The sequence below is a fragment of the Dermochelys coriacea genome, chromosome 12 (assembly GCF_009764565.3).
Source record: "Dermochelys coriacea isolate rDerCor1 chromosome 12, rDerCor1.pri.v4, whole genome shotgun sequence".
Taxonomy (NCBI): domain Eukaryota; kingdom Metazoa; phylum Chordata; order Testudines; family Dermochelyidae; genus Dermochelys; species Dermochelys coriacea.
In genome coordinates, this window is record NC_050079.1 from 41,624,080 (window position 1) to 41,651,234 (window position 27,155).

General features: G+C 40.9%; 1 protein-coding gene across 7 annotated transcripts in view; it reads left to right on the forward strand.

Annotated features, from left to right (window-relative positions):
- Positions 1–27,044, forward strand: part of NFAT5 (nuclear factor of activated T cells 5) — a 162,069-nt gene extending 135,025 nt beyond the window's left edge. For all 7 annotated transcript variants that reach the window (XM_043495159.1, XM_043495160.1, XM_038368777.2 and 4 more), the window contains 4 exons: positions 5,673–5,821; positions 8,014–10,450; positions 14,656–14,902; positions 16,730–27,044. In XM_043495159.1, the coding sequence (XP_043351094.1) occupies positions 5,673–5,821; positions 8,014–10,450; positions 14,656–14,894 (2,825 nt within the window). In that variant the 3' untranslated portion in view covers positions 14,895–14,902; positions 16,730–27,044. The remainder of the gene's footprint in view (positions 1–5,672; positions 5,822–8,013; positions 10,451–14,655; positions 14,903–16,729) is intronic.
- Positions 27,045–27,155: the final 111 nt, after the last annotated feature.

Here is a 27,155-nt window from a genome sequence, read left to right on the forward strand (position 1 = left end):
TTCACAAATATATAAGAAGCATGCGGATGATTCAGGACACAGTAGGCCCATTACTCAGTGAGGAGAGAAAGACAATAACAGAAAACACAGCAGTGGCTGAAGTGTTAAATGCTTTTTTTTTTGTTTCAGTTTTTGCCAAAAACGTTAGCAATGATAGGATGTCTAACATAGTGAACATCAGTGTAAATGGGGTAAGGTCTCAGATTAAAATTGGAAAAGAACAAATTAAGAATTATTTAGGGAAGTCTACACTATTGCTTTCATCAATCTAATTTACTTTGCTCAGGGATGTGAAAAAAGCCACCCCCCTGAGCAATGCGAGTTAGAGACCTAAGTGCTGTCCATACTGGCGCTATATCACCGGGAGGCGCTCTCCCGCCTGACATAGCTTCCGCCTCTCGTGGAGGCAGAGTAATTATACCAACAGGAGAGTCCATCCGCATAGAGCGTCTTCACTAGACCTGCTGCAGTTGCGCAAATGTAGCACTTCTCCTATAGACCTGCCCTTAGATAAGTTAGATGTCTTCAAGTTGACAGTCTGATGAAATATATCCTAGAATACTTAAGGAATTGGTTCAAGAGATCTGTGAGCCATTAGTGATTATTTTTGAGAACTCCTGGAGGACAGGAGAGATCCCAGCCGACTGGATAAGGGACAAATATAATATCTATCTATAAAAAGGGGAATAAAGACAACCCAGGAAATTATAGACCAGGCAGCTTAAGTTCGGTATACAGAAAGATAATGTAGCAGATAATCAAACAATCTTTTTATAAGCACCTAGAAGAAAATAAGGTAGTAAGTAACAGTCAACATGGATTTGACAAGAACAAATCATGTCAAACCAACCTAATATCCTCCTTTGACAGGGAACAAGCTTTGTTGTTGAGGAGGAAGTAGTAGATGTCATATCTCAACTTTAGTGAGGCTTTTGTTACTGTCTTACCTTCTCATAAACAATCTAGAGAAATACAGCCTTGATGATACAGCCTACTATAAGATGAGTGCACAACTGGTTGGAAAGTAGTTGTCAGTGGTTGACTATCAAGCTAGAAGAGCATAGTGAGTGGGGTACCGCAGGGCTCTGTCATGGGTCCGGTTCTATTCATTATCTTCATAATGATTTGCATAATGACATAGAGATAAAGTTCACTGATGATACTAAGCTGGGAGGGTTGCAAGTGCTTTGAAGGACAGGAGTAGAATTCAAAATGAACTTAACTAAAGAAATGGTCTGAATTAGGATGAAATTCAATAACAACAAATGCAGAGTACTATACTTAGGAAGGAATAATCAGTTGCACAAATTGGAAAGAGGACTGTAGAAAAGGATCCGGGTGTTACTGTGGATCACAAACTAAATATGAGTCAACAACATAATGCTGTTGCAAAAAAAATAAAATAAAAGCAAACATCATTCTAGGCTGTATTAACAGGAGTGTTGTAAGCGAGACACAAAGTAATTCTTCTGCTGTACTCAGCTCTGATAAGGCTTCAAATGGAGTACTGTGTCCTCTTCTGGGTAACACACTTCAGGAAAGATGTGGACTGATTGGAGAAAGTCCAGAAGAGAGCAACAAAAATGACTAAAGGTCTGGAAAACATGACCTACAAGGAAAAATTGAAAAAATTGGGTTTGTTTAGTCTGGAGAAGAGAAGACTGAGTGGGGACATGATGATAGTCTTCAAGTATGTAAAAGGTTTTTATAAAGAGAAGGGTGATAAATTGTTCTCCTTAACCACTGAGGACAGGACAATAAATGGTCTTAAATTGCAGCAAGAGAAATTTAGGTTAGACATTAGGAAATACTTCCTAACTATCAGGGTAGTTAAGCACTGAAACAGTTTACCTAGGGAGGTTGGGAAATCATTGTCATTAGAGGTTTTTAAGAATAAGTTAGACAAACACCTGTTAGGAATGATCTAGAAAATACTTAGTCGTGCCTCAGTGCAGGGGACTAGACTAGATGATCTATTGAGGTCCCTTCCAGTCCTACGTTTCTATAATTCCAGGTTTTTTTGTTCTTGCTCCACAAGAGAGAGAGAGGAGCCAAAAAAATGTCTAATTCATCACCTACGGCTAACTTTTCTCTAAGCTGCGCAGCAGCCTATTAAGCGCTGCACAGGCGCTCAGGGCTCCGGTGGGCAGAGATGCCTCTCCCCCAGCCCTGGATCTGCTTTAGCGGGGAGAGTCACCTCTCCCCGCCAGCCCCAGCCCAGTCCTGGATGTGCTGCGGCCAGGGGGGTAGTCCTCTCTCCCCACTGTAGCCCTGGGGTAGCCTACACCCCAAACTCCTCCTCCCTGGCCCCACCCCAGAGCCCACACCCCCAACTGGAGTCCTGACCCCCAACACCCTAACCCTCTGCCCCAGCCCTGAGCTCCCTCCACACTCCGAACCCCTCCGCCACATGAATTTTGTTATGTGCACCAATATGGAGGTGATGTGCAAACTATTTCATAAACTGGGCCATCCCTAAATAACACACAGCTGTCTAAGGCATGAGAAATAAACAAAAAAACCCCAACCCCCAAGAAGTTCACCTCTCCAGGGGCTCTTCAAAAGCGTTTGACTCACTTGATCTGGGTGTTTCCTATCAGCAATCAAATTTCCTCTCAGTTTGGCTGTCTCAGGCCCTAGCTATTCAGGTTCCTCCAGCCCTGAGGGAGGGTTGCATTTTCTGTAGTTTGAGCAGCCCTGGATTGAAGCTACTTTTCCTTTGAGTTCTTAGTCCTTGACCGTAATCCTATCCTTACTGAATTTGATTGACAGCTTAAGCAGTTGTAATTCAGCACTACGCCCAACGTAGTCCATTAACCCCTTTCTGGGGTTATTGGTTTATAGACCCTAAAACCCACTTCCAACTCAGGATTCTTCTCTGTAGTCCAGAGCTGTTGTCTGCATCTAGGTAGCATTCAGACTGGATCACCCCAGAATGCATTGCACATCAGTTACAGGGAATGGTACAAATGACTTGAAGAAATGGTTGCCGAATTGTTTGTGTACATGGGGTGCTGTCATTGTCACCCTACATTGAGAAGGGTGATGACGTAGTGGAAAAAACACCTGCACCCAGTTTAAACTAACACTTCCACCATTGCGATACAAACAATACAAAAAGTCCTAGTACGGATGTATTCATTGTGGTTACATACAGAAGCTTGATACCGTAGATGGGATGGGTAAACTTTGTTTTAGGGCAGGAAGGGGCAAAGGCCCTGAAGTTACATAATCTGCGGACAGCAATCCTATGCAATGTGTATTTATATTATAAAAAGTAGCAACATCATACTTTCTTCTACTGAGGTTGTTAAACATTCTTCCTCTGTTAAATCATTAACCCACTACTTATGCAAAATATCTTTATTGCGCTCTCAATGCAAAGGACCTGAGAAAAAACTTTCTCATAAATCCAAGTGCCCATTAATGTCTTGAACATGTCAATTCACTGAGTCCATGATTTTTATTTATATCCTTCTCTTGCCCCTTTGTGATGTATCCTGGCTATTTAAATCCTCTTACTTGCTACTAATCTTTGCAGTTATTGTTCTCTGTAAGTGGCATCCCTGCCAAATGGAGTGGGCTGATGCAGTCAGGGACAAATCCACTGAGCTTTACACATAATGTTATATAACTAGCTACCAGGCTTTGCCATGCTCATCACTGAATGCTTTACTGTTTCTCACAGATATTTATGCACATTACTCATGGGATTCTTTCCATTCCAAAGTTAACCTTTCCATTTATTGAAAAAGAAAAACATCAAATCCACAGTTCTAACATTTTCAAAGAATGCTGGAGTTCTGACCCATGTCAGTGCTGTGCAGAAGACCAACTTTCAAAATATAACTAGAGTTTAATCTTGGGGCATCCTTTAAAACTTGGAAAGGGTGTTCATGTGTGTGGACCCACAAGATTTGGGACTCTGGTTAAAGAACTGCTCTATATCTGACATTGCCTCTATAATACTAAATTTATTCTGAAATTGTTGGTGATGGTGTCAGTCTCCAGATACTGTGCTACATAACTACCTAAATAGTGCAGTATTGGTTGAGAGAGTACAAATTTAAAGAAATACTGGAGCTAAGCATAAAGAAATTTTGTGATATTTTACTACTTTTTCTAAGTGCTCCCAATTTCTTCTGTTGGTTTTCAATCTCCCAGCCAAATTTTGTTGAAAAGTTCAAGAAATATACCTTTGATTGTGAACCAACATACCATTGTTTGTGTTTAACCCATACATCATTGGGATTTAGAATTACCTTGTACTAACATGGTTGTTGATCTGCCATTTCTTCAAAAATGAATTAAGAACTTTTCATTGTTCCTGAGAAGCACTAGACTAAAGTTGAAAGATAACAGTTTCTAAATCCTGCCTTTATATCATTAAAGAAATCCTGATCACAGATAGTTATGTTTAAATGCTATATCACTATCAAATTGGCCAAAACACACAGCTATTCTGAGATGAAAATAATGTTTTGAAACTTTTGTCTCACTTAAACCGTATTCCTTGCTAACTGGCCAATATGTAAATCCTGTGGTTTAAATTTCCGGAGACATTCCAAAACTGAGCAGACGGAAGAAGGAGGAGAACTTATTTGGCTATTTGTACACTATTTTTAACTAGTGGCTGAGGATTTATTATTCAAGATACAAAATGTTCTTTTGGGAGAGAACCTCTGATCTTTTGCAGAGTAAGTGTACTAGGAACATGGAGTAGGACATGAAAGCATTGTCCAGGGCACTTTGCAGAGGCTCTTCGTAGTCAGTATCGTGCTGTGTGTACATTACAAACAGGAAAATTGTTTCATAGCCTTGATTTAGGGTCTGGGATGATAAGAAATGCAAAAGATAACAGCCCTTTGATAAAAAGATTAGCACTTCATTGAATTTAGGCTTTATATATTTTACTTCTTGGTCTGAGACTTGCAGTTTCAGCAAACTTTTGAAATTAAGTAATTCCCTTTTATTCACATCCAAAACTATCAGTTGGTGTTAGGCACAATTTGCAACTAGATTAGAAAGGATTTAGGATTGAAAAAATTTCATTCCTCAAGAAGCTGCCGTCTAAGTTTAGAAACATTTAGACAACAAAGTTGGATCTTACTTGCATACTGCATCATAAAGCTGACATACAGATTGAGTCAAGATTTTTGTTTTGTAGTGCTTCATCCCAATGAAGACTTAACCAAACTGCTTTGTGAACTTGCCATTGTGAAAACATATCCTGAAACCAGATTGTTTCATATTGCAATCTCAAATGCAATACAGTTAAGTTATTGCAATCTGGAAAATCATTTCTTGAGCCTAGAAGTTTGTAATTTAGACAATTTAAGTATGGGTATGCTGGTCTAGAAATGTACTCTTGCGTGAAATGCAAAGTATAGCATTGCTGTTTGTTTAAAATTCTGTTTATCTGACACTACAGTTGTTTGATTTATCGGGTTCAATGTGTGTTCCAAGATTGTTTCAAGGTTTCTGATTTTTATAGTGATCTCTCTCCTTTTAGTATGCCATCTCTTGTGAGAAGGAAAGTTTATAGCATCCCAGCAAAACTGCACTGGAAAAGAGCCACCATCTCCCCAGTAGTCTGCAACTAAGGAATCAGTACATTGATTTTACAGGCTATAATGCAGGATAACATTTTATCAACTCTTTGTGTTTTGCAGCAGTGGCAGCCACTGGCTGTAACTTGGATAAAGTAAATATTCTCCCTAGTGCCTTGATAACTCCACTTATGCCGACCAGTGTGATTAAGAATGAAGATGTGGCTCCAATGGAAGTAACAGCTGAAAAAAGATCTCCCACTATTTTCAAGGTAAGTTAAATTGTGAGCCCACTATGCTGACTATCCAAGCTTCGGGCATGTCAGACTATTTCCTGGTAGTGTGAAGCAGAGGAGAGAAATAGGAGAGTGGTGGAAACTTCATAGCTCAAATCCAGTCAAACCCGTAATCCAGATATGCACATAAAGCCGTGAGTGATTCCCTTAAAAGTCATCAACGGCAGCTCTTACTCCTGCACTTGTCCTCAATGAAGCAGATTGTGAAGCCGCAGAGGTGTACAAGTTCTATTAGTAGCTTGCTGGCCCAAGGTCTTTGTTCTCCTGTTGCACTGTGTTCAGTCATAAAATCAAACACAGCCAACCTCCAGAAAGCTACTAATAGTGACCTGCCCTGAGCAACAGCCTGTTCTGTAGACTTGGGAGAATGAGGAGGAGCAAAAAGGAAAAAAGCAATAAATACACAGAGTGGGGGGAGAAAAAAAACCTACAGATAGGAAAACATGAGAAACCAGACAGAGGAAAGGAAAAAATTATGACCCAGTGCCAATACAGGTTCATGTGGAGGAGACAGTTATCAGTTTATCACTTAAGAAAAAAGTTGGGTAACCATGACCAATGGCTTATTTAGGATGTTTTGTTTGGGATGCCTTTTGGTTCTTTTCTAGGACAGTGGGAAATTTTCCTCCTAGAGTAATCTACATTCCACAACTACGTGCAGGCAGGTTCATTTGTAAGGTATGGGTATCAGCTTTTGACTCTCAAAGCTGGACAACATATCCAAATGAGAAATGCACGTAACCAAGACAAAGTAATGACAGGTTTCAGAGTAGCAGCCGTGTTAGTCTGTATTCGCAAAAAGAAAAGGAGTACTTGTGGCACCTTAGAGACTAACAAATTTATTAGAGCATAAGCTTTCGTGAGCTACAGGTCATGAAGTGAGCTGTAGCTCACGAAAGCTTATGCTCTAATAAATTTGTTAGTCTCTAAGGTGCCACAAGTACTCCTTTTCTTAAGACAAAGTAAGTAAAAGATAAGGAAAACAGCTGAGGAAGGGAAGCACTGCTACAGGAAATTTGTTGGTATAACACAAAGCTTGAGAATAGCTGAAAAATGTTAGTAGTATTACCATTGTTTAGCTGCTTCTCTGTTATACAGCAGCACAACGAATACAGAACAGTTTTATTTATTTGCACCAAGTCAGTGAAACAAGGAACAGTCAGGATAAAGCCAGGACAAACATACATGCAAACCGATGACTTCATGGAGACTCGAGAAAAAGAAAATACTGCAAGCCATTCTACATTGCAGCTATTTATTAAGTGACCTAAACAAACTCAAAATGTTCATACAGTTTAGGCACTCAATTCCACTTCTAGGCAACTTTATAAAAGTGACTAGATTTTCAAAAATGCTAAGTATCCACTATTCCCACTGAAACCCAGGTGAGTTGTGCAGTGCTGCTCATCAGCTATGAAAATCAGGTAAACTTTTACAGAATTGCCTAAGTATGCAATTGTCTAAACTTTTCGCACCCAAGTTTGAAACTGTTGACCTATGTGTCTATGAAATGAATGCTACCACTTCCTGCTAAGAATTTAGACTACCTCCCACAGAGAAAAAAACTAAGACATGCTTCCCCCCAGTCAGAACAAAAATCAGCTTAAAAGTTAAGGGTTGCAAACCAATTTCCCATACTGAATTAGCCTATCGACTTTTACTGTTAATGGCTCAAAAATAAAAACTGAGCAAATTATTTTATCCTACATCTGGTTTATAGCTTCACAAATAGGAGTTTCCCACACTGATGCACATAAACCTTGCTTGCTATATTGGATCACACTGCTGGCCCATGAAGTCCAGTGTTTTGTCTACAGTAGTCCACTATCTGATGCTTCAGAGAAAAGTGAATAAACCCCCACTTAATATATCTAGCCAATTCTGCAGAGTATATGGGTGAAAATCCCTTCCTGGTCCCATTCAGCATCAGTTTATGCAGTGAAATAGAAGGTTTGATCATCCTTATTTTAGCATCCTAATAACAAATATTATTGGTTAAAATTGTGCATCCCCTTTAAAATCGGCTGCAGTATTTTACTGATCTCTTGTGGCAGTGCAAGTCATCTTATTAACTATAACCACATCTTAAGGCATCACTGAAGGTTTCTAAGCATGACCCGAGTAATCCTACACGCTTCTTAATGTGTACTGCTTTTTTTTTCCACCAGACTACAAAGGTGGTTGGACCAACTCAGCAAACATTAGAAAATATGTCCAGCATATCAGGAAATGGAACCTTTTCAACTGCTTCTTCTCATTTACCTTCTGAGAGTGAAAAACAACATCAGATACAGCCTAAAGTGTATAATCCAGAGACTCTGACTACTATCCAAACACAGGACATTTCACAGCCTGGTAACTTTCCAGCTGTCTCTGCTCCCAGCCAACTGCAGAATAGTGATGCACTATTGCAGCAAGCTACACAGTTCCAGACTAGAGAGTCCCAATCCAGAGAGGTGTTAACAGCAGACAGCACCGTAGTTACTCTGTCACAGTTAACTGAGGCTTCGCAGCAACAGCAGTCAACACTATCAGAACCAGCACAGACACTACAGCAACAGATTTCATCAAGTATTTTCTCACCTGCAAACAGTGTGAGTCAGCTACAGAACACTATACAGCAACTGCAAGCTGGAAATTTTCCAACCAGTACTGCTAGTGGAAGCAGTGGAAATGTTGATTTGGTCCAGCAAGTCTTAGAAGCTGAACAGCAATTATCTTCGGTTTTGTTTTCTGGGTCAGATAGTAGTGAGGATGTTCAAGAGCAACTCAGTGCCGACATTTTTCAGCAAGTTAGTCAAATCCAAAACAGTGTGAATCCTGGGATATTTTCCTCATCAGAGACAGCAGTCCATTCCAGGCAAGAGAATCTTTTGTCTGGAAGAGCTGAAAATGTCCATCCACAGCCTGAGAGCTCATTGTCCAATCAGCAGCAGCAGCAGCAGCAGCAGGCAATGGAGGCTTCTGCAGCAATGGTGATTGGAATGCAGCAAAGTATGTGCCAGGCTGCAACACAGATGCAATCTGATCTTTTCTCCTCAGCAGCTTCAGGAAATGGAAACCTCCAGCAGTCCCCTGTTTACCAGCAAGCTTCCCACTTGCTAAGTGGGCTATCAACAAGTGAAGACATGCAGATGCAATGTGAGTTATTCTCCTCATCTTCTGGTGTTTCTGGAAATGAAACAACTACTACTGCTCAGCAGCAAGTCTCGACCAATGGCTCTGCCATGTTTCAGACATCGAGTTCTGCAGATGGAGAAGAAGCTTCAGGACAGAATAAACAGATGCAAAACAATGTGTTTCAGACCATGGTTCAGATGCAACACAGTGGGGAAAGTCAGCCTCAAGTTAACCTTTTTTCATCTACAGAAAACATGATGGCCGTTCAGGCAGGTGGAACTCAACAGCAGGGAGGTGGACTGTTCCAGCAAGGTGGGGAAATTATGTCTATTCAGTCAGGAAGTTTCATGCAGCAGTCCCCACATTCACAGGCTCAACTTTTTCACTCTCAGAATCCCATTGGTGATGATCAGAATATATCTCAGGAAACACAAGGGTCCATTTTTCGTAGTCCAAATTCCATTGTCCACAATCAGACCACTTCCTCTTCCTCGGACCAATTGCAGCCTCCAATGTTCCACTCCCAGAACGCCATGGGTGTATTGCAGAGCTCTTCTGTACCTCAAGAGCAGCAATCAGCCAACATGTTCCTTTCCCAGAATTCAATGAACAACCCTGTAACTCAAGAAGAACAGATGTCATTCTTTACAACACAGAATTCCATTACTCCACTTCAGACAGCCACAAACACAGAGCAGCAAACTTCTTTCCAGCAGCAGGCACAGATACCCCACATTCAGAACCCTATGATTCCCCAAGATCAACCCCAAGCTCAGCCCACTCAGCAGGGTTTGTTTCAGCCACAAGTATCACTAGGCTCCCTCCAATCTAGTACAATGCCCCAGAACCAGCAAGGGGCCATCTTCCAGTCTCAGCATTCAATGGTTGCTATTCAGAGTAGCCCTCCATCCCAAGAACAGCAGCAACAGCAGCAGAACATGATGTTCAGTACTCAAAATACAAGTACAATTGCTTCTCAGAAGCAGACTAGGCTTTTCAACCCAAATCAAAATCCAATCACTAATCAGGAACAGCAGAACCAATCTCTTTTTCATGCACAATCCAATATGACGCCAATGAATCAAGATCAACAGCCCATGCAGTTCCAGAGTCAAACAACAGTGACTCCACTTCAGAACTCTGGGTCCAGCCAGACAGAGACACAGCAGCCCACCATGTTTCATAACTCACCCCAGATTCAGTTGGTTCAAGGATCACCAGGTTCTCAAGAGCAGCAAGTCACCCTCTTCATCTCTTCAGCTTCCATGTCTGCCTTGCAGAATAGCATGAGCCAGCAAGAGCTGCAGCAGTCTCCCATCTACTCTTCTCAGAACAATATGACAGGTATTCAAGGAGCTGCTTCTCCTGCACAGCAACAATCTTCTTTGTTTCACAATACAGCAGGAAGTGCTATCAATCAACTGCAGAATTCTCCTGCTTCATCTCAACAGACTTCAGGAATATTCCTATTTGGGATTCAAAATAGTAAGTATTAAAAATCCTTGATTCTAATATTATGGTTTAGAAAAACAGCTACTTTGGAGGCTACCAAATTACTTGTGTTTGTACAGCTCTGTAGAGGTGTAAAGTGCTAAGTGGTAATGGTTACAGTCCTTTTGTTGAAAGTGTTAGTCATTAAAGACAGGAAAGATGTAAATTACACCCATGCCTTTTGAGAAACTTCTGTCACCTTCAGTGGAACATGCAAAAAATGTACGTGTGTATAAGCCAATACAGTTTCATTTCTGTCGGATATACACCATTTATCCCAAAATACTAGAGATTATCTATGAAACCATGGTGGTTGGAAAGGAAAATGTGAAATTGGTGCTCAGAGTTAGACTTCATAGAAGAGGATCTGTTCTAAATAATTAATTCATGCTTAGTACTTATACAGAGGTAATAAAAGGATGTTTAAAAAAGTGAGTGAAGTTATTTTTAAAAATAAAGAGCTCGTTAGTACCCTGTATTTTCTCCTTGTGAAGGTACTTATATACTCTAATCAAGTTATCTCTCAATCTTCTTTTTAATAAGATAAACAAACCCTCAAATTATTTTTGTGGTGATTTTCTGTGCTCTCTCCAGTTTTTCAATGTCCTTTTAAAAATGTAGACACCAGAATTGTCCCCAGTACTCAGATATCAGTTTTGCCAATGCCACGTACAGAGGTAAAAATGACCCCTCTACTCCTACTTATTACTCCCCTTTTTATACATCCAGCAAATTAATTAGCCCCTTTTGGTCACAGCATCGCACTAGGAGTTCATGTTGAATAGCATTGAGTTAGGGACCTATCCCTATGAAACCTCCTAGAAACAGCCCTATTCAGAGATGATTCCCCATTGATGACTACTTTCTGAGATCTGTCAGTTAGGTTTGAATGTTCCTTTAACAATTCTGAACTTTCACCTTGAAGTTTGCAGTATTTTCTTCTTCTCTCTCATCCCATTACAAAAATAATTGGTCTTCAGATTTTACCTCAATGGGATATTCAACATTTTTCACTCCTCATGTGTGCCAGTCCCTTTATTTCCATTTTTTGAACACTCACTATTAAAAGTAAAGAAATTAGAAGAATAAAAAGGATGTTTCCAAACACATGGAAAACTAGTTATTCTGACTAATGCCAAAATTTGTTCTGAGAGAGAAGTATCACTGTATTAGGTATATTCAAAAATAAGCTTGCCTCATTCAGTTCATAGGAGGGATAGTGATAAGAATCTTAAAGTTAAGTGTAAAAGGAGACAGACGTTTGATTTTCCTAAATAGAGTTTGCTTTTAAAATATTGGTTCTTACCTATGATACCCTTGCTGATATGTGTTACGTTGCTTATCCTTTTGAGGCCTTGATTCCTGTGATTGACAACAGTCCTACTAATTTCAGAGTGGTAGCTATGTTAGTCTTTATCAGCAAAAACAACAAGGAGTCCTTGTGGCACCGTAGAGACTAACAAATTTATTTGGTCACAAGCTTTCGTGGGCTACAGTCCACTTCATCAGATATATGGAGTGAAAAATACAGTAAGCAGGTATAAATATATAGCACATAAAAAGATGGGCATTGCCTTACCAAGTGGGGGGTCAGTGCTAACGAGGCCAATTCAATCAGGGTGGATGTGGCCCATTCCCAACTGTTGACAAGAAGGTGTGAGTATCAACAGAGGGGAAATTATTTTTTGTCGTGACCCAGACACACACTGTCTTTATTCAGGCCTAATTTGATGATGTCAAGTTTGCAAATTAATTCCAGTTTTGCAGTTTCTCGTTGAAGTCTGTTTTTGAAGGTTTTTTGTTGAAGAATGGCCACTTTTAAGTCTGTTGTTGAGTGTCCAGGGAGATTGAAGTGCTCTCCTACTGGTTTTTGAATGTTACAATTCTTGATGTCTGATTTGTGTCCTTTTATTCTTTTGCGTAGAGACTGTCCGGTTTGTCCAGTGTACATGGCAGAGGGGCATTGCTGGCACATATCACATTGGTAGATGTGCAGGTGAACGAGCCCCTGATGGTGTGGCTGATGTGGTTAGTTCTTAGAATGGTGTCCCTTGAATAGATATGCGGACAGAATTGGCAATGGGGTTTGTTGCAGGGATTGGTTCCTGGGTTAGAGTTTCTGTAGTGTTCAGAAACAGTGGATAAATGGCACAACTGATGTATTTACACAACACACATCTGGTTCTGCATGTAGCCTAGTCATAGTAAGTTATACTGGTGTTAGCTAGTATTTGCTAGCATAAATTTCCTACCATGCAGTCTTCAGTGTTTCTTCAGGCTTCCTCTCTGTTACGTAGTGTTACCTTAAAAATCTCTCTCTCTCTCTCTGTGTATGTGTGTATATATATATATATATATATATATAAAATCTCGCTAGCAAATACCAACTAACTAATATATATTAAGTATTTAATTGCTCTGCAGTATGCTTTTCTCTAAAGCAGTTTGTGAAATTAAAATGAATACCTCTCAGGAAACAGTACTGTGTTTTGCTGAGAACCTTGATAGTGCTGATCCTGCAGTGAGTTTCCCCACTGATTTCATTAGCAGGAACAAAAAGAAAAGGAGGACTTGTGGCACCTTAGAGATTAACAAATTTATTTGAGCATAAGCTTTCGTGAGCTACAGCTCACTTCATCAGATGCATGCAGTGGAAAATAGTTGGGAGATTTTATATACACAGAGAACATGAAACAATGGGTGTTTCATGTTCTCTGTGTACAATGGGTGTTTCATGTTCTCTGTGTATATAAAATCTCCCGACTGTGTTTTCCACTGCATGCATCCGATGAAGTGTGTTTTAGCCCACGAAGGCTTATGCTCAAATAAATTTGTTTAGTCTCTAAAGTGCCACAAGTATTCCTTTTCTTTTTGCAGATACAGACTAACATGGCTGCTACTCTGAAACCTGTCATAAGCAGGAACAGAATTGGCCACTATGCTATTTCTGTTATTTTTTTAGATTCTATTCTCTTTTTCCATAATAAAATAACCAATTAAAATCCTTCAGCAATAGCTGATTGTCTTATCTAAACTGGGAAAATGAGTTACACTTGTCCATGATAGGAATTTTTTTCTAAACAAATGACAGCTAGCATTTTATAGACCTAGTGTAAACTGAGCAAGTTGTAGTTTTAACATGTTAGCTGGTCACGGTGAACAAAATCCTGCAGCAGCTACTTCTCCCTGATGAGCTGCAGGACTTGGGCCTGCAGTGCTTGATGCATCCAGTGACTCTGGTGGTGCTGCTGGGCCATACTTCTCCCACTGGGCTCAGTCCCGTAGCATAATTCCATGCCAAGTAAGCTGTCACGGCCGGGTTGTGGGTAGGCAAACCTGGTGGTCAGAGCCGGAGTCCACACTCATGAGACAGGAGTCAAGAGTCAGCTTAGTCAGGATACCGGGAGATCAGAAGCAGGATACAAACTTGAGATCAGGACCCTGAGTTGGGAATCGGGGTCAGGCCAGGTCAGAATACTAGGAGTCACAGCCAGGAGACAAACTGGAGATCAGAATCACATATCAGATGCCAGGAGTCATGCTGGGTCAGGATGCCAGAAAATCAAGTTGGGGGAGCAGGAAGCACAAGGCACACAGTTCAGAACAGGGAGGAGCCTCGTTGTTCAGACCGCTTCCTGTTCCTGCTGTTGGCTTAAGTAGGGCCAATGGGATAATCAGCTGCTCTGAGTTTCTACTAATAGAGTAATTCAAGCAATACAGAACTGCATATGTCAGTAAAATCAAAGTTGTGTACATCTCATCAATCAGGTTATTGACATGTTTTTGAATCTTTTGATCTTATGTATGATTGATTTGCCCTTGTACACTGGCAAACTTGCATACCTAATTTATGCATGTGCAAAAGCATGTGTACTTTTGTGCATCCTCTTCTGCCGATTTGGACCTGAATAAAGATGTTTACACTAGTATGTTAACAAACTCTTTTTATGAGTGGATTTCCAAGTTTCAATATCCATGTGTGAAGACTTAGATTCTATTCCTTATTCTCCTGCTAGTCTGATGGGTGACCTTGGGCAAGGCACTGCACTGCTTTGTGCCTCAGTTTCCCCACCCATTAAAGGGCATAACAATACTGACCTTTGTAAAGCACTTTGAGATCTACTGGTGAAAAGTGCTAGATAAGAGCTAGGGATTATCACCATCATTTATTGTATTTATGTTCATTTCTTTCTTAACAGACTGTGGCCAGCTCTTAACCTCTGGACCATCTGCATTGCCAGATCAACTGATGGCTATAAGTCAGCCAGGTCAGCCACAGAGTGAGGGGCAACCAGCAGTGACAACGCTTCTGTCCCAGCAGATGTCTGAGAATTCTCCACTACCTTCATCTATGACAACCAATCAGTGTATAGAGAAAATTGATGACTTGCTTGTGTCATTACAAAACCAGGGGAACAACATGGCTGGCTCATTTTAATTCGCCAAGTAAGTAGTGACTTTGGGTCTGTGGGTGGTCTTGCAATGATATTTAGTAAGTTTTTATATATACCAAAGAGCCTCTTGTTTTAACAGATGATTACTTTGCAATGAAGTCGCAGTGCATGCAGAAATCAGTTAATATATCTCTATGCCCCTGAAGCAAGTGTATAATTCAGGGGTGGGCAAACTTTTTGGGCCGAGGGCCACATCTGGGTGGGGAAATTGTATGCGGAGCCAGGGCAGGGGGTTGGATTGCGGGAAGGAGTGTGTGGGGGTGTGTGTGTGCAGGAATGGGCTCAGGGCAAGGGATTGGGGCAGAGAAGGGATGCGGGGTGTGGGAGGGACCTCAGGGCAGGGGGTTGGGGCACAGGAGGAGTGCGGGGTGTGACGGGGCTCAGTGCAAGGAGTTGGGGTGCAGGAGGGGTGCGTGGTGCATGGTGCGGCAGGAGGCTCGGCAGGGGGTTGGGGTGCGGGGTGTGACCAGGTTTAGGGCAGGGGGTTGGGGTGTGATGGGGTGGGGGTGAAGGGGGCTCAGGGCAGGGAGTTGGGGTGCATGGGGGTGCAGGGGGCTCAGGGCAGGGAGTTGAGGGGCGGGGTGCAGGAGGAGTTCAGGCTCCGGCCCAGTGCCGCTTACCTAAAGTGGCTCCGGGGTGGCAGCAGCGTGCACTGGAGCCAGGGCAGGCTCCCTGCCGTGGCCCCATGCCGTGTCGCTCCTGGAAGCAGCCAGCACCATGTCCCTGTGTGGCCCCTGGGGGGGGGGCACAGGGCTCCACGCGCTGCCTTTGCCATGCCTCCAGGTATCTCCCCTGAAGCTCCCATTGGCCTCAGTTCCCCATTCCCGGGCAATGGGAGCTGCGGGGTGCAGTGCCTGGAGGCAAGGGCAATGCATGGAGCCCTCTGCCGCAACCCCCACCCCGGGTCACAGGGACTTGGTGCCGGCCGCTTCTGAGAGCAGCGTGGGGTCTGTGGCACCACGGGGGGCAATCCCATGGGCCAGATCCAAAGTCCTGGGGGGCCAGATCCGGCCTCGGGCCATAGTTTGCCCACCCCTGGTATAATTTCTAATAGTCCAGTGTAGTGAGTATTGCTATTCATCAAGAGATCAGAATCTGTAGAAAATAATAGATCAAGTTTGGGTTTTGTTCTTGAATTGTCATTCATTGTTCTGTAACCTGGCGTTGCAATCTAATCATTCTAATGGCAAAGGTAAGGTGAATGGGTCACTTTCAGCCTACCCTGGCATCTCTGAGAATTGTCACCAAATCTGGCTTTAGGTAAAACTTTGGGTTTATTGTGGATGCATTAGACTCCACTTCAGTCTATAGTCTTCAAAGCCCTTCCCATCGTGCTGAAGTAGTTTGCATGAGGGCAAGGTATTTGTTTATTGAACAGGCACCACTTGCTGAATCATTGTTAGAACTGAACCAATACAATAGTATGGAGCTAGGAAGTGTCTGTTGCTGGAAGGTGCCTTTTACCCCCACATCAGAGGTAAAGCTCTGTTCATGCATGAGCATTAAATATATATGGGCTCTTCAATCCAGGTATAGCCAAACCATCTGACTATATCCGCCTTTTGTAACGATGTTTTGCCTCCCAAAAAAACCTGAAGTTTCAATTGGGTGCTGTGCTCTTCACTTTCTGAGCTAAACTGTTTTGTAATGATGTTGCAAACTGGAAGATAGTTGTCATATTCTGCCCCAAAGATGGCTGCATTTTGGCGCTGGGTGTAGACTTGTTTCTCTAATTTGTAAAGTGCTTTCAAATGAAGGAGCTACATGAAAGATGAGACTTCACTAGTTATGCCTAACTCTGTTTTGTTTTTATTTTCAGAAATTCTGTGAGGGAAAAGATGATTTCCAAGATCCCCTCAGACCTTGTGGCTCTGGATTAGGGTGTATGGAGCTGAACTGTTCTGTTAAAGAATGGCCTGTACCCAAGCAAATATGTAGATTTCACTCTCTTTTCTAAAGAGCACATATGCTGCCTACTGCAGTGTCTAGCAATTGAGGCTATAATGATAGCATTTGAGACTCCTGAAGCCAATAATGGCTGAAAAGCTGTGCTTTGTGTTACAGGGGGTGGAACTGGACTGTTAACCACCTTCCTACGCCCCATTAGTTAATGGGCTGCTGTTTTAATTCAAAGCATGACTGCTCAGCTATTATTGTTAGAAAATAACACGTTATCATGTTTACTTTTTCTTTCTTCCCTTCCTCCTTCACAACCCCTCTGTTGAGTAGGAAAGCTTGTGAAGCAGGAACATCATGTGCCCTAACTCGCCCTGAGATTCATGGCATAGCTGTCAGTCAGTGAAGGAATTGCAGTTTTTCCAGTCGAGCTGAAGGACCATTGCAGGGGTGTGTTAATCGCAGCAGGTGGTGGTGGTGTATATAATATACAATCAGAAAATCAGCTACAGCTCTAGACACAGCCAGAGAGATGTGGGTGCTTCCCATCTGAGGGTGTGATTAACAGGTTTTTTTTCTGTACTGATGATTTTAGATATAAACTGCATAGAGTAAGAATTAGGTGGCTCTATCAAAATGAAGGGGAAAGTCACAGTAAATTGTGTTCTAAAATCCTACCTTCTAAAATCCCTTGAACTGAAGAGCGCAATCTGTCTAGCTGAGGAGACAACTGCTTCATGCCTCTCACTATTTTGGCATAGATTAGAACTTGAACATTATCCTTTCTCATGCCAAGCTGCCCTCTTTCATTCTTTCCATGCTCTTCATCCCTCCCCCTAATTTTATATTTGTTTCCTAAGCAAATACAATATCCTACTGGTTTTAGAAACTGAAGTAACTCTTAGGTGTCCAAGGCACCTCTCACTGTGGTAGCAAAGTGCCAGCCCAGTGGCTGCATCTTTATAGGTCACCAGGGTTTGTGGGAGTGAGAAAATTTTGTCTCCATCCCCCAAACTTCCTGAATCCTAGAGAAACCCTGCTTTTTCCTGTTGTTGTGGATTTAAAGTCTTAAACTTTATGGATGCAAACAACATGATTTTTAATCATTCTTTAAAACATGACTTCAAGCTGAGCTGCTGCATCTTTGTAGCGTTCTCGGTTCATTGCCGGTTTGAAGCATCCGTTTTACTAGCAGTCCCCATGAGCTGTAGCCTCTCTGGGGTCGTACATTAATTAAAAACAATTTACTCATGTTTTACAGTATAATAACCCACTCTAGGCCCTGCAGTTGTAGTGTGAGGCATGTGGATTCTTTCAGATGATCCGACTAGCTCAAGAGAGATGTGGTGCCTCACAATAACCTCAGGCAGACGTTTTCTTCAGTCTTTTCCCTCTCCTTCATGTAGAAAGATGTTAATGCAGGTTAGAGCAAACAGCTGTCATGCGTGGCTACTATGCCTTGGTGTAGCATAATTGGTATCCTGTCACTTTTCATTTTGGTCATTCTAAGTAATGGAGAGTAGCCTGTAAATGGTTTTTAAGTTACCCTAGTCTGTTTACTGCGTGTTTTTTCTAACCTGTGCACCTAGTTGAGCCATGTAGAGATATTTTTTAGTTTTAACGGTTTTTCCCGTGTGTCAAAATCTGTCACAATGTTCATTTTCTCTTTTTCTGTGTGTGTGTGTGTGTGTGTCTCTCTCTCTCTCTCATTGAGAGGCATTGAATTACGTTTTCAGTAGTAAGGCTTCTTGCCGATATGAAGGGAACTTTTCAGAAAGAGACCTGCTCTGGGTCATTTAATTTTGAATACAGTTTTCAATCGTTCAAGTTTTGGATGGTTTATATCTAATGTGTGTTTCATTTTTTTGGAAAGCTATATTTTGTATTTAGGAAATGGTATACTATTTTGCTATTTGTACTGAGTGAGTACAATGGCATAAATATAAAAATTTATATATATACATATATATAAAATATTCTTTTTGCCACACATTTTTGTGGTAAATTTGTGAGTTTGTCTGATGTTCTACCACAACGTGGCGTCTGATAATGGTGGGGGTGAGGGTGGGGTTTGTTATGTCTTTACTAAATATTTAAGTACTTTTTGCAACGTAAATAGTTTGTTCATCTTGGGCCATTCCATCTGGCAATGTATTGTTCCAGTTGGCTCTGGACAACTTCAGTGTGTGTTTATGTCTGTCACACTGCAGTGGGATGTAGTAAGGAAACCGATTTAGACAATTGTCTGATGGGGTTTCATTCAGAATGAGCCATTCAGCTTTTACTCTGTCACTGTCTATTTAATATTTTATTAGCTCCTTTGTGTTGTATCTTTTAATTTATAATTACACTAAAATGTTTGAAATTATAATCATGTTAAAGAAAATTTTCTTTACTTCATAATGTCCAGAGCTGCTTTTTAGCTCTGAACCATATGCTTTTCTTCCAGTAATTTTTCTCCTGCTATGGAAAAAGGTAAAATAAAATCCTTTGTTATGGTTCAGGACATGAAAGAGCAGCCTGTCAGCACTGAATGAGCGCTGTATGAGGATGAATAGAAGGGTTCTGCACAGCATTGGATTGAATACACCATCCATGTTGATCGACCTTTGTTGTAAGAAACTGGTGGCTTCTGCAGGAGCAGCTTGTTCACACTAAGTCCCAGAACGAGGATGTTTGGTGATATCTTGATGGCTGCATAGGCCAACAGTGGGCAGAATGAGGAGATGAGGATGATAAACTGACTTGTGTGCTGTTTGTTTTGTTTTTTTGTTCTTTTGAAGGAGAGCATCCTCATGATGAAACATGGTTGGTCAGTGCCAAGAAACCAGGGACCAATTCTCCATTTAATAAGATTGGTGTCCAAAATAGAACCTTTTACCAGGACTGCTACAATTCCCACTGTGGGGGGAATGTTTAAATGTGTGCATATTTTTAGATTGTTTATTACAAGGGCTGTGCTACCATATTCAAATAACGACATTATCTATATTTTCTTTTGTGTCAAATTTACTGTCTGTTTTAGGTCAATGTTAAATGTATAACATTTTGAACATGTGATTTGGTTACAAAAAGTATTTGTCTTCTGAATGAAGGGTTTGCTCAGTGGTTGACAAGTGCTCTTGCTGCTGCTTTCAAACAGCTGTTACAGAGGATAAAGAGAGAGGTTCAATGAGCCAGCAAAGGCCTAGGAAACAGCTTTCAGAAGTTGTTTCATGGCAGAAGGACCTAAATATAATGTGAACCACATCTTTGTTCCTTCAGAGCCCTGCTCATGCACTGTTTTGATTTCAATAGATGACATTTACTTTTGGAGCTTATCCTTTGTTTTTTCTTTTACCCCCTAACTTATTTATTCCATAATATGTCTGCTTCAGTATGGGTATTAGAGGAAAAGCACACAAAGTGGATTGCTTATATAGAGTTATTGAGAGGCAGGGGAATCAAATCCAGTTTGGTTTGAAAAGTTAGATATTATTTAAGGTAAATGAAATATGTGCATCTTGATTAGTCAAAAAAATGACATGAACTATTACCCCTTGCTTATGAGAAATTACTTAAGAAGCCAGATTGCCAAAGATAAAATGTTAGGAGCATTATTGCAAAAGGAAATTTGCTTTCATATCTGTCAGGCCAGTGTTCACTAATGGAAGTAGATGGTTTTATAGCTGTATGTGCTGGATGGAAGCTGGAAAGCTGTAGAACTATATTTGTAGGGTGGATTTTCTGGGTAGTGTTTGTCTTTTTCATAGAACCATAATGTTATATGAGACCTCAAAGGTCATGTTGTCTAACCCTCTGCCAAGATGCAGGATTTGTTTTGACTAAACTGTCCAAGACAGATGCTATCCAGCCTCTTTTTGAAAACCTCCAGTGACGGAGATTCCATGCTTCCCTAGGCAGTTTGTTCCAACTGTCCTACTGTCCTAACAGTTAAGAAGATTCTTGAGCTTTTCTCCAGCATGAACTCTCTATTAAACCACCTTTAATACAAAACACACACACACATTCTTCTCCCTCAAACTAGGTTATATTCTCCAGCCTTAAGTCACTTATCCATTAACTTCCCTGACTGTCCTAAACCCCATTTTTCTGATGTTGTCTCTACAGCATGTCTGATGTGTACTGTACACCTGTTTCCTAATAACTGTCTAATATCCAGGGAGATGCACCCTGCTAGCTACCACGTCAGTATGTCTTCTACCTGTGTCATGTTGTCTCCATGTAAACAACACAGTGTATAAAAAGAAACTGTTAAATTATTATTCCTTTAGTGATGAATAAAGTAGGCGGATAACACTTAAGCTGTAGAAAAAGGTTAAGACAAGCATTAGCCAAATGTTTCCTGTGGCAGGAGATGATCATCATCACTTTCCACTTCACAGGCCAGTCTACTTGTTGGCACTAATTGTCTTCTACTCTTTCAATGATTATCCAAGCCAAATGCTTTACTATTATTTCCTTTGTCAACAAAAACAATTCAAGAAGTCATTTCAGCCTTGCTGGTCCAAAATAGACAGTTAACCACCAGGCTTTTGTTTGGCTATTTTTTATTATTGTCAGTGTGCTCAGAGCCTGTGAATGGACACTTTTTTTTTTATTTATACTCAAATTTTAAATAAAAAATAAACAGGTTAGTGTCTGTCAATCTTGACAGCATCCCTTCTCATGCTTACACAGAGCATGTCCAGTTGCACAGATGTACACTTTTCTAATCTACATAAGCCTTGAGTCTTCCAGTGCTCCTGCTATGACTTTGATTAGGGGACACTGACCAAAAAGAAGTCTCATTCTGGTGCTCTGGTAAGATTTTTCATTCTCAGAGATTGTCCTTCCAAAGCTTTCAGAAAGGACAAATCACACAGGAGCTCAAATCCCTTCTCTGACGTAGCCGAAACAATCATATGAGCAGCAGGAAAGATACTTTGTTATAAAATTTCTTCATTGGAATAAAGAAATTAAACACCCAAAAAGGTCAAACTTATATAAATTATAGAAACAAGATGGTTGAGATCACCTTTATTGGACCAATTTCTGTTGGTGAGAGAGACAAGCTTTTGAGCTACACAGAGCTGCTCTTCAGATCTGGGAAAGGTACTTAGAGTGTCACTGCTAAAAACAAGGTCAAACAGATAGTTTAGTATAAGTAAGCTTACTTAGAACAAGGCTTCCTTAGCTTTCGTCCCCTAACACTCCTACTCAACCTGAGCTACATTGATGACATCTTCATCATCTGGACTCATGGAAAAGAAGCCCTTGAGGGAATTCCACCATGATTTTCAACAATTTCCATCCCACCATCAGCCTCAGCCTAGACCAATCCACACAGGTGGTCCATTTCCTGAACACTACTGTGCTAATAAGCGATGGTCACATAAACACCACCCTATACTGGAAACCTACTGACCGCTATACTTACCTTCATGCCTCTAGCTTCCATCCAGGACACACCACACAATCCGTTATCCTACAGCCAAGCTCTTCATATACAACGTATTTGGTCTCTGTCTGAGATATTAGAGCAAACACCTACAAGATCTTTCCTGAGCATTCATAAACTACAATACGCACCTGCTGAAGTGAAAAAACAGATGACAGAGCCAGAAGGGTACCAGAAGTCACCAACTACAGGACAGGCCCAACAAAGAAATAATAGAACGCCACTAGCCATCACCTTCAGCTTCACTAAAACCTCTCCAACGCATCATCAAAGATTTACAACCTATCCTGAAAAATGATCCTTCGCTCTCTCAGATCTTGGGAGAAAGACCAGTCCTCGCTTACAGACAGTCCCTCAACCTGAAGCAAATACTCTCCAGCAACCACACAACAAAAACACTAACCCAGGAACCTATCCTTGCAACAAAGCCCATGCCAACTCTGTCCACGTATTTATTCAGTGACACCATCATAGGACCTAATCCCATTAGCCACGCCATCAGGGGCTCGTTCACACCGCACATTTACCAATGTGATATATTGCCATCATGTGCCAGCAATGCCCCTCTGTCATGTACATTGGCCAAACCGGACAGTCTCTATGCAAAAGAATAAATGGACACAAATCTGACATCAGGAATCATAACATTCAAAAACCGGTAGGAGAACACATCAACCTCTCTGGCCACTCAGTAAAAGATTTAAGGGTGGCAATTTTGCAACAGAAAAGCTTCAAAAACAACTAGAAACTACCAAGATTGAATTAATATGCAAACTAGGTATATTAATTTGGGTTTGAATAGAGACTGGGAGTGGCTGGGTCATTACACATATTGAATCTATTTCCCCTTGTTAAGTATCTTCACACCTTCTTGTCAGTTGTCTAAATGGGCTATCTTGATTATCACTATAAAAGTGTTTTTCTCCTGCTGATAATAGCTCATCTTAATTAATTAGCCTCTTATAGTTTGTATGGCAACTTCCACCTTTTGTGTGTTTGTGTGTGTATGTGTATATATATATATATATATATAAAATCTTATTATATAGAAGAAAAGGAGTACTTGTAGCACCTTAGAGACTGGTGCCACAAGTACTCCTTTTCTTTTTGCGGATACGGACTAACACGGCTGCTACTCTGAAACCTTCTAACTATATGTTCCATTCTACGCATCAGATGAAGTGGGCTGTAGCCCACAAAAGCTTATGCTCTAATAAATTTGTTAGTCTCTAAGGTGCCACAAGTCCTCCTGTTCTTTTTAGTGTAAGTAGTTATCATATATTCTAAGGGGCCGTTCAAGGTGAAAGGGCCCGTTAACGCCCCTTTAGTCATAGGACAAAAAGGGGAGTTAGTGGGTTACACATTGTTGTAATAAGACATAAATCCAGTGTCTCGGTTAAGACCATGATTTTTAGTGTCTAGCAAAGTTATGTATTTAAGCTCCCAGGATCATCTTTTGAAAATGTGCATATTTCCTTTGAGGATGAGGACTGGTAGGCCTGGGAGCTTAAATTCATAATTTTGCTGGGTGTTAATGGGCCACTTCACCTTGAATGGTCCCTTACACTACTTATGCTAAACTAGCTGCTCAACCTTGTATTTAGCTGTGAAACTCTGAGTTCTCTTCCCAGATCTGAGGAAGAGCTCTGTGTAGGTCAAAAGCTTGTCTCACCAACAGAAGTTGGTCCAGTAAAAGATATTACCTCACCCACCTTGTCTCTCTCATATCCTGGGACTAATATGGCTACAATAACAATGCACACAAGAAGAGAGAAATTTAATTACAGAATTTTATTTTCAATTGTACCTCACACATTGCTCTGTTACTTAACAATTATCAGACTGTCTATTCAAACTATGTACCCATTTGCAGACCTCTGTCTATACAAGTATTTATCTGAACAGTGGAAGCATCAAGCATGGTGAGGAATTGCTTAGTGTTCTCTGAACTTGGAACTGTAGGTTGAAAGTGAGAAAAGGGGAATTTAATCTGACCACAGGGAGAGGAAAGAATTATCCCAGTGAGAGATTGGTTTCTGTGGAATAGTCTTGCAAAGAGAGTGGTGGAAGACCCATTATTTGAGCTGTTTAAAAGCTAGCTGGATTGATAGTCAAGAGCCTATTGTAAGGCTCTTGAGTGTAGAATTTTGATGAGTCTTTCGGGACAGATCTTGATAATTCTACATGCAAAAATGTTCACACTTGCAGTTCTGGTAATGGTGTGTGCAAACAGTCAGTTATGTGTGCAAATGTATACATTTGTGTACAAATAGTTGCCTACTAAGAGCCAGACTTCATTAACTCTTTACTTGATATGTGATGTACACTACTTCGAGACAATAAAAGATACGGCACAGCAGAGAAAATCTGGTAAAAATGTACATATAAAATTCTCCAATTTAGTCTGTGCTTTTGAGAGAGAATGTAGAAAAGTCTTTTTCCCTTATATAATTTCTTGTATATATGTAAATATATTGTGCATAAAAATCCTTGACTTGTACATATGTATATAGTTGGAATCAGATGATATGCCAAAGAGACAAGGTGGGTGAGGTAATATATTTTATTGGACAAACTTCCGTTGTTGGACAATAAAAGAAGCTGGTCCAATAAAAACTATTACCTCACCCACCTTGTGTGTCTCATATCCTGGGACCAACATGCCTACAACAACACTGCAAACCATCACTATACCATTGAGTTTATTATATAAATGCATAAAAACTGTTATAGTAACATTTTTATAACGTTCAAAGATCATAGTTGTCCTTAGTGTGCACTTGTTTCTCTAACTCTCTTCATAGATCAGTAATAGCTGTATGAATGTGTAAATACTGTATGAGTGGGGAGGGATTAGTAGTGTAATAAGTATTATCCCAGAAACATGTACTTTTCAGCAATTCACTAAAATCCATGGGATTAAGATGAAATGACTGTTTTGAAACATCCCTGTGCTTTTCTATTTTTCTATAGAGTTTTATTAACCTTTAGTGAATTTGATATTTTGTGAAATGTGGGAACTGGCAGGCCAGAAAATCGCAGTCCCCTGGATGGGTTCAGCAAAGGCAACAGCAGTACATGTTTCCCACACACTTCTCTTTGCCAATTTGCCTCACTACTTTTCAGAGGGACCACTTCTCAGGACTCAGTTTCCCAGGCTTCTCAGCAGAGGCTACCAGATAGTGCCAAGGACATTGTGGTGGGGTTTGTGGTAGGGACTAGCTAGGAGCTGGACTGATAAAAGTAATCCACTTTCAACAGTGGTCACCAAACGTCTGTCAAATGGCAAAGATTTTTACCCCATTACTGAGCTGGGCTGGGCTTAAACCAAGGACCTGGACCTACCTGTGTAACTCCTTCCGGTTTTACTTTTTCTGATTTTTTTTTTTGCACCTAAGGAAAGGTGATCAAAAAACAAGGCTTGCTGAATTTTGTTAAAAGGTTTTAACCAATAAGGTTTATTTTTTGAAGCAGTCTGACTAGTAAGTTGTCCCCAGTGGTATCTGGCTGTGTGGGGAGCACTGGACTTGCCAGTACTTACTTGTCGAAGACTTAGGAAGAGATTAAACTCTTAACAGGAGTATCGGTTCTTGACAGAAATGAAGAGCAATGTATTTTGCTCCCACAGCTTTTCTTGATGCATTCTAATTTGACAGTCGATTAATCCACAGACATTATGATTCTGGCATGTTTGATTCAAACCACCTCTGCTAGCTCCCTTGCAGTGTCCAAGACCAATGCCCTGACTTCCCTCTTTTCCCTTAATGCTGAGCACTTATCTGGTCCTGACCTTCCCCCTGCTGTACCTAAGAAACACTCCTTTCCGCAGTTGTGCTCCTCCTGGCTGGGAAATTGTCCTACGAAATGTACACCGTATTCAAACCAACATCAGCATATCAATGCTCTTCCTTCCAGCTGCTGCATTCTCATTCATCCTCCCTTTACAAGTGCTTGGTTCAGATGCCTAACAGCTGTGAAACCCAGCCACAACTCAGATACTTGTTCTGGTCTCCAAGCCAGGAGAGGGACAGATCCTCAGCTGGTGCAAATTGGCATAGCATCATTGAAGTCCCTGGAGCCAGAGGAATTTACAGTAGCTTAGGGTCTGGTCCAGAGTGTCCACTTCCTGCATGTGCTCCATCTAGGCAGGAGATAGTATTCTGAGCAGGTTAGTCCCATGTGGTGTTAGTCCCATTTCAGGGAAAAAATGCAGCATTTCTGGATGTTAATGGGATTGGGATCATGCCCCTGTGTCCTGCTAAAAGGACCATTATCAACCTGAAGCTTTTCTGTGCTGATTACTATTTGATATAAAGAGCTTTTGAGGTTTGTCCCCATACAGCTCACTGTTTTTAATGGGTAAGCTCCAAAAGCTTCAAATTAGAGCCTTCTACCTCTGTTGATAATCTCTGCATAAACTCAACATGTTTGTGTCATTTCTTTCTGGAGTGGTTTATCTGCCTTTCTGCCATGTTTTTGTTGGAGTGCACAGATCACCACTGAGCTATCTTTTCTGTTGTCCTGCAATGTGAAAGTAGCACCAGATATTCCTTTGTGCATTTCTGTGTATATGGCTTTTGTAGTTGGGATCTTCAGAGCACTGATACCAAGTGTTTTCAGTTTATTCTATGAGGGGAGATTTCATTTGCATCTATGTTTTCAGCTATCCTGTGATAACTTGTTGAATATTAAAATAAAAATAAATATTTTGCTTCTATTGGGACATTTGTATACTCGCAACTATATTTCTGTAAACAGCTGCAGTCAAGAATAAAACATTGAAAGTTTTCATTTTGCAGCGTGAACTCCTGTCATGTTCTTTCAAAGGCAACTTCTCTCATGCCCCACGAAAAAAGCAGCTACTGTAAGTACTTAATAAATTTGGCTGGCTGGTGATGGTAGCCTTATG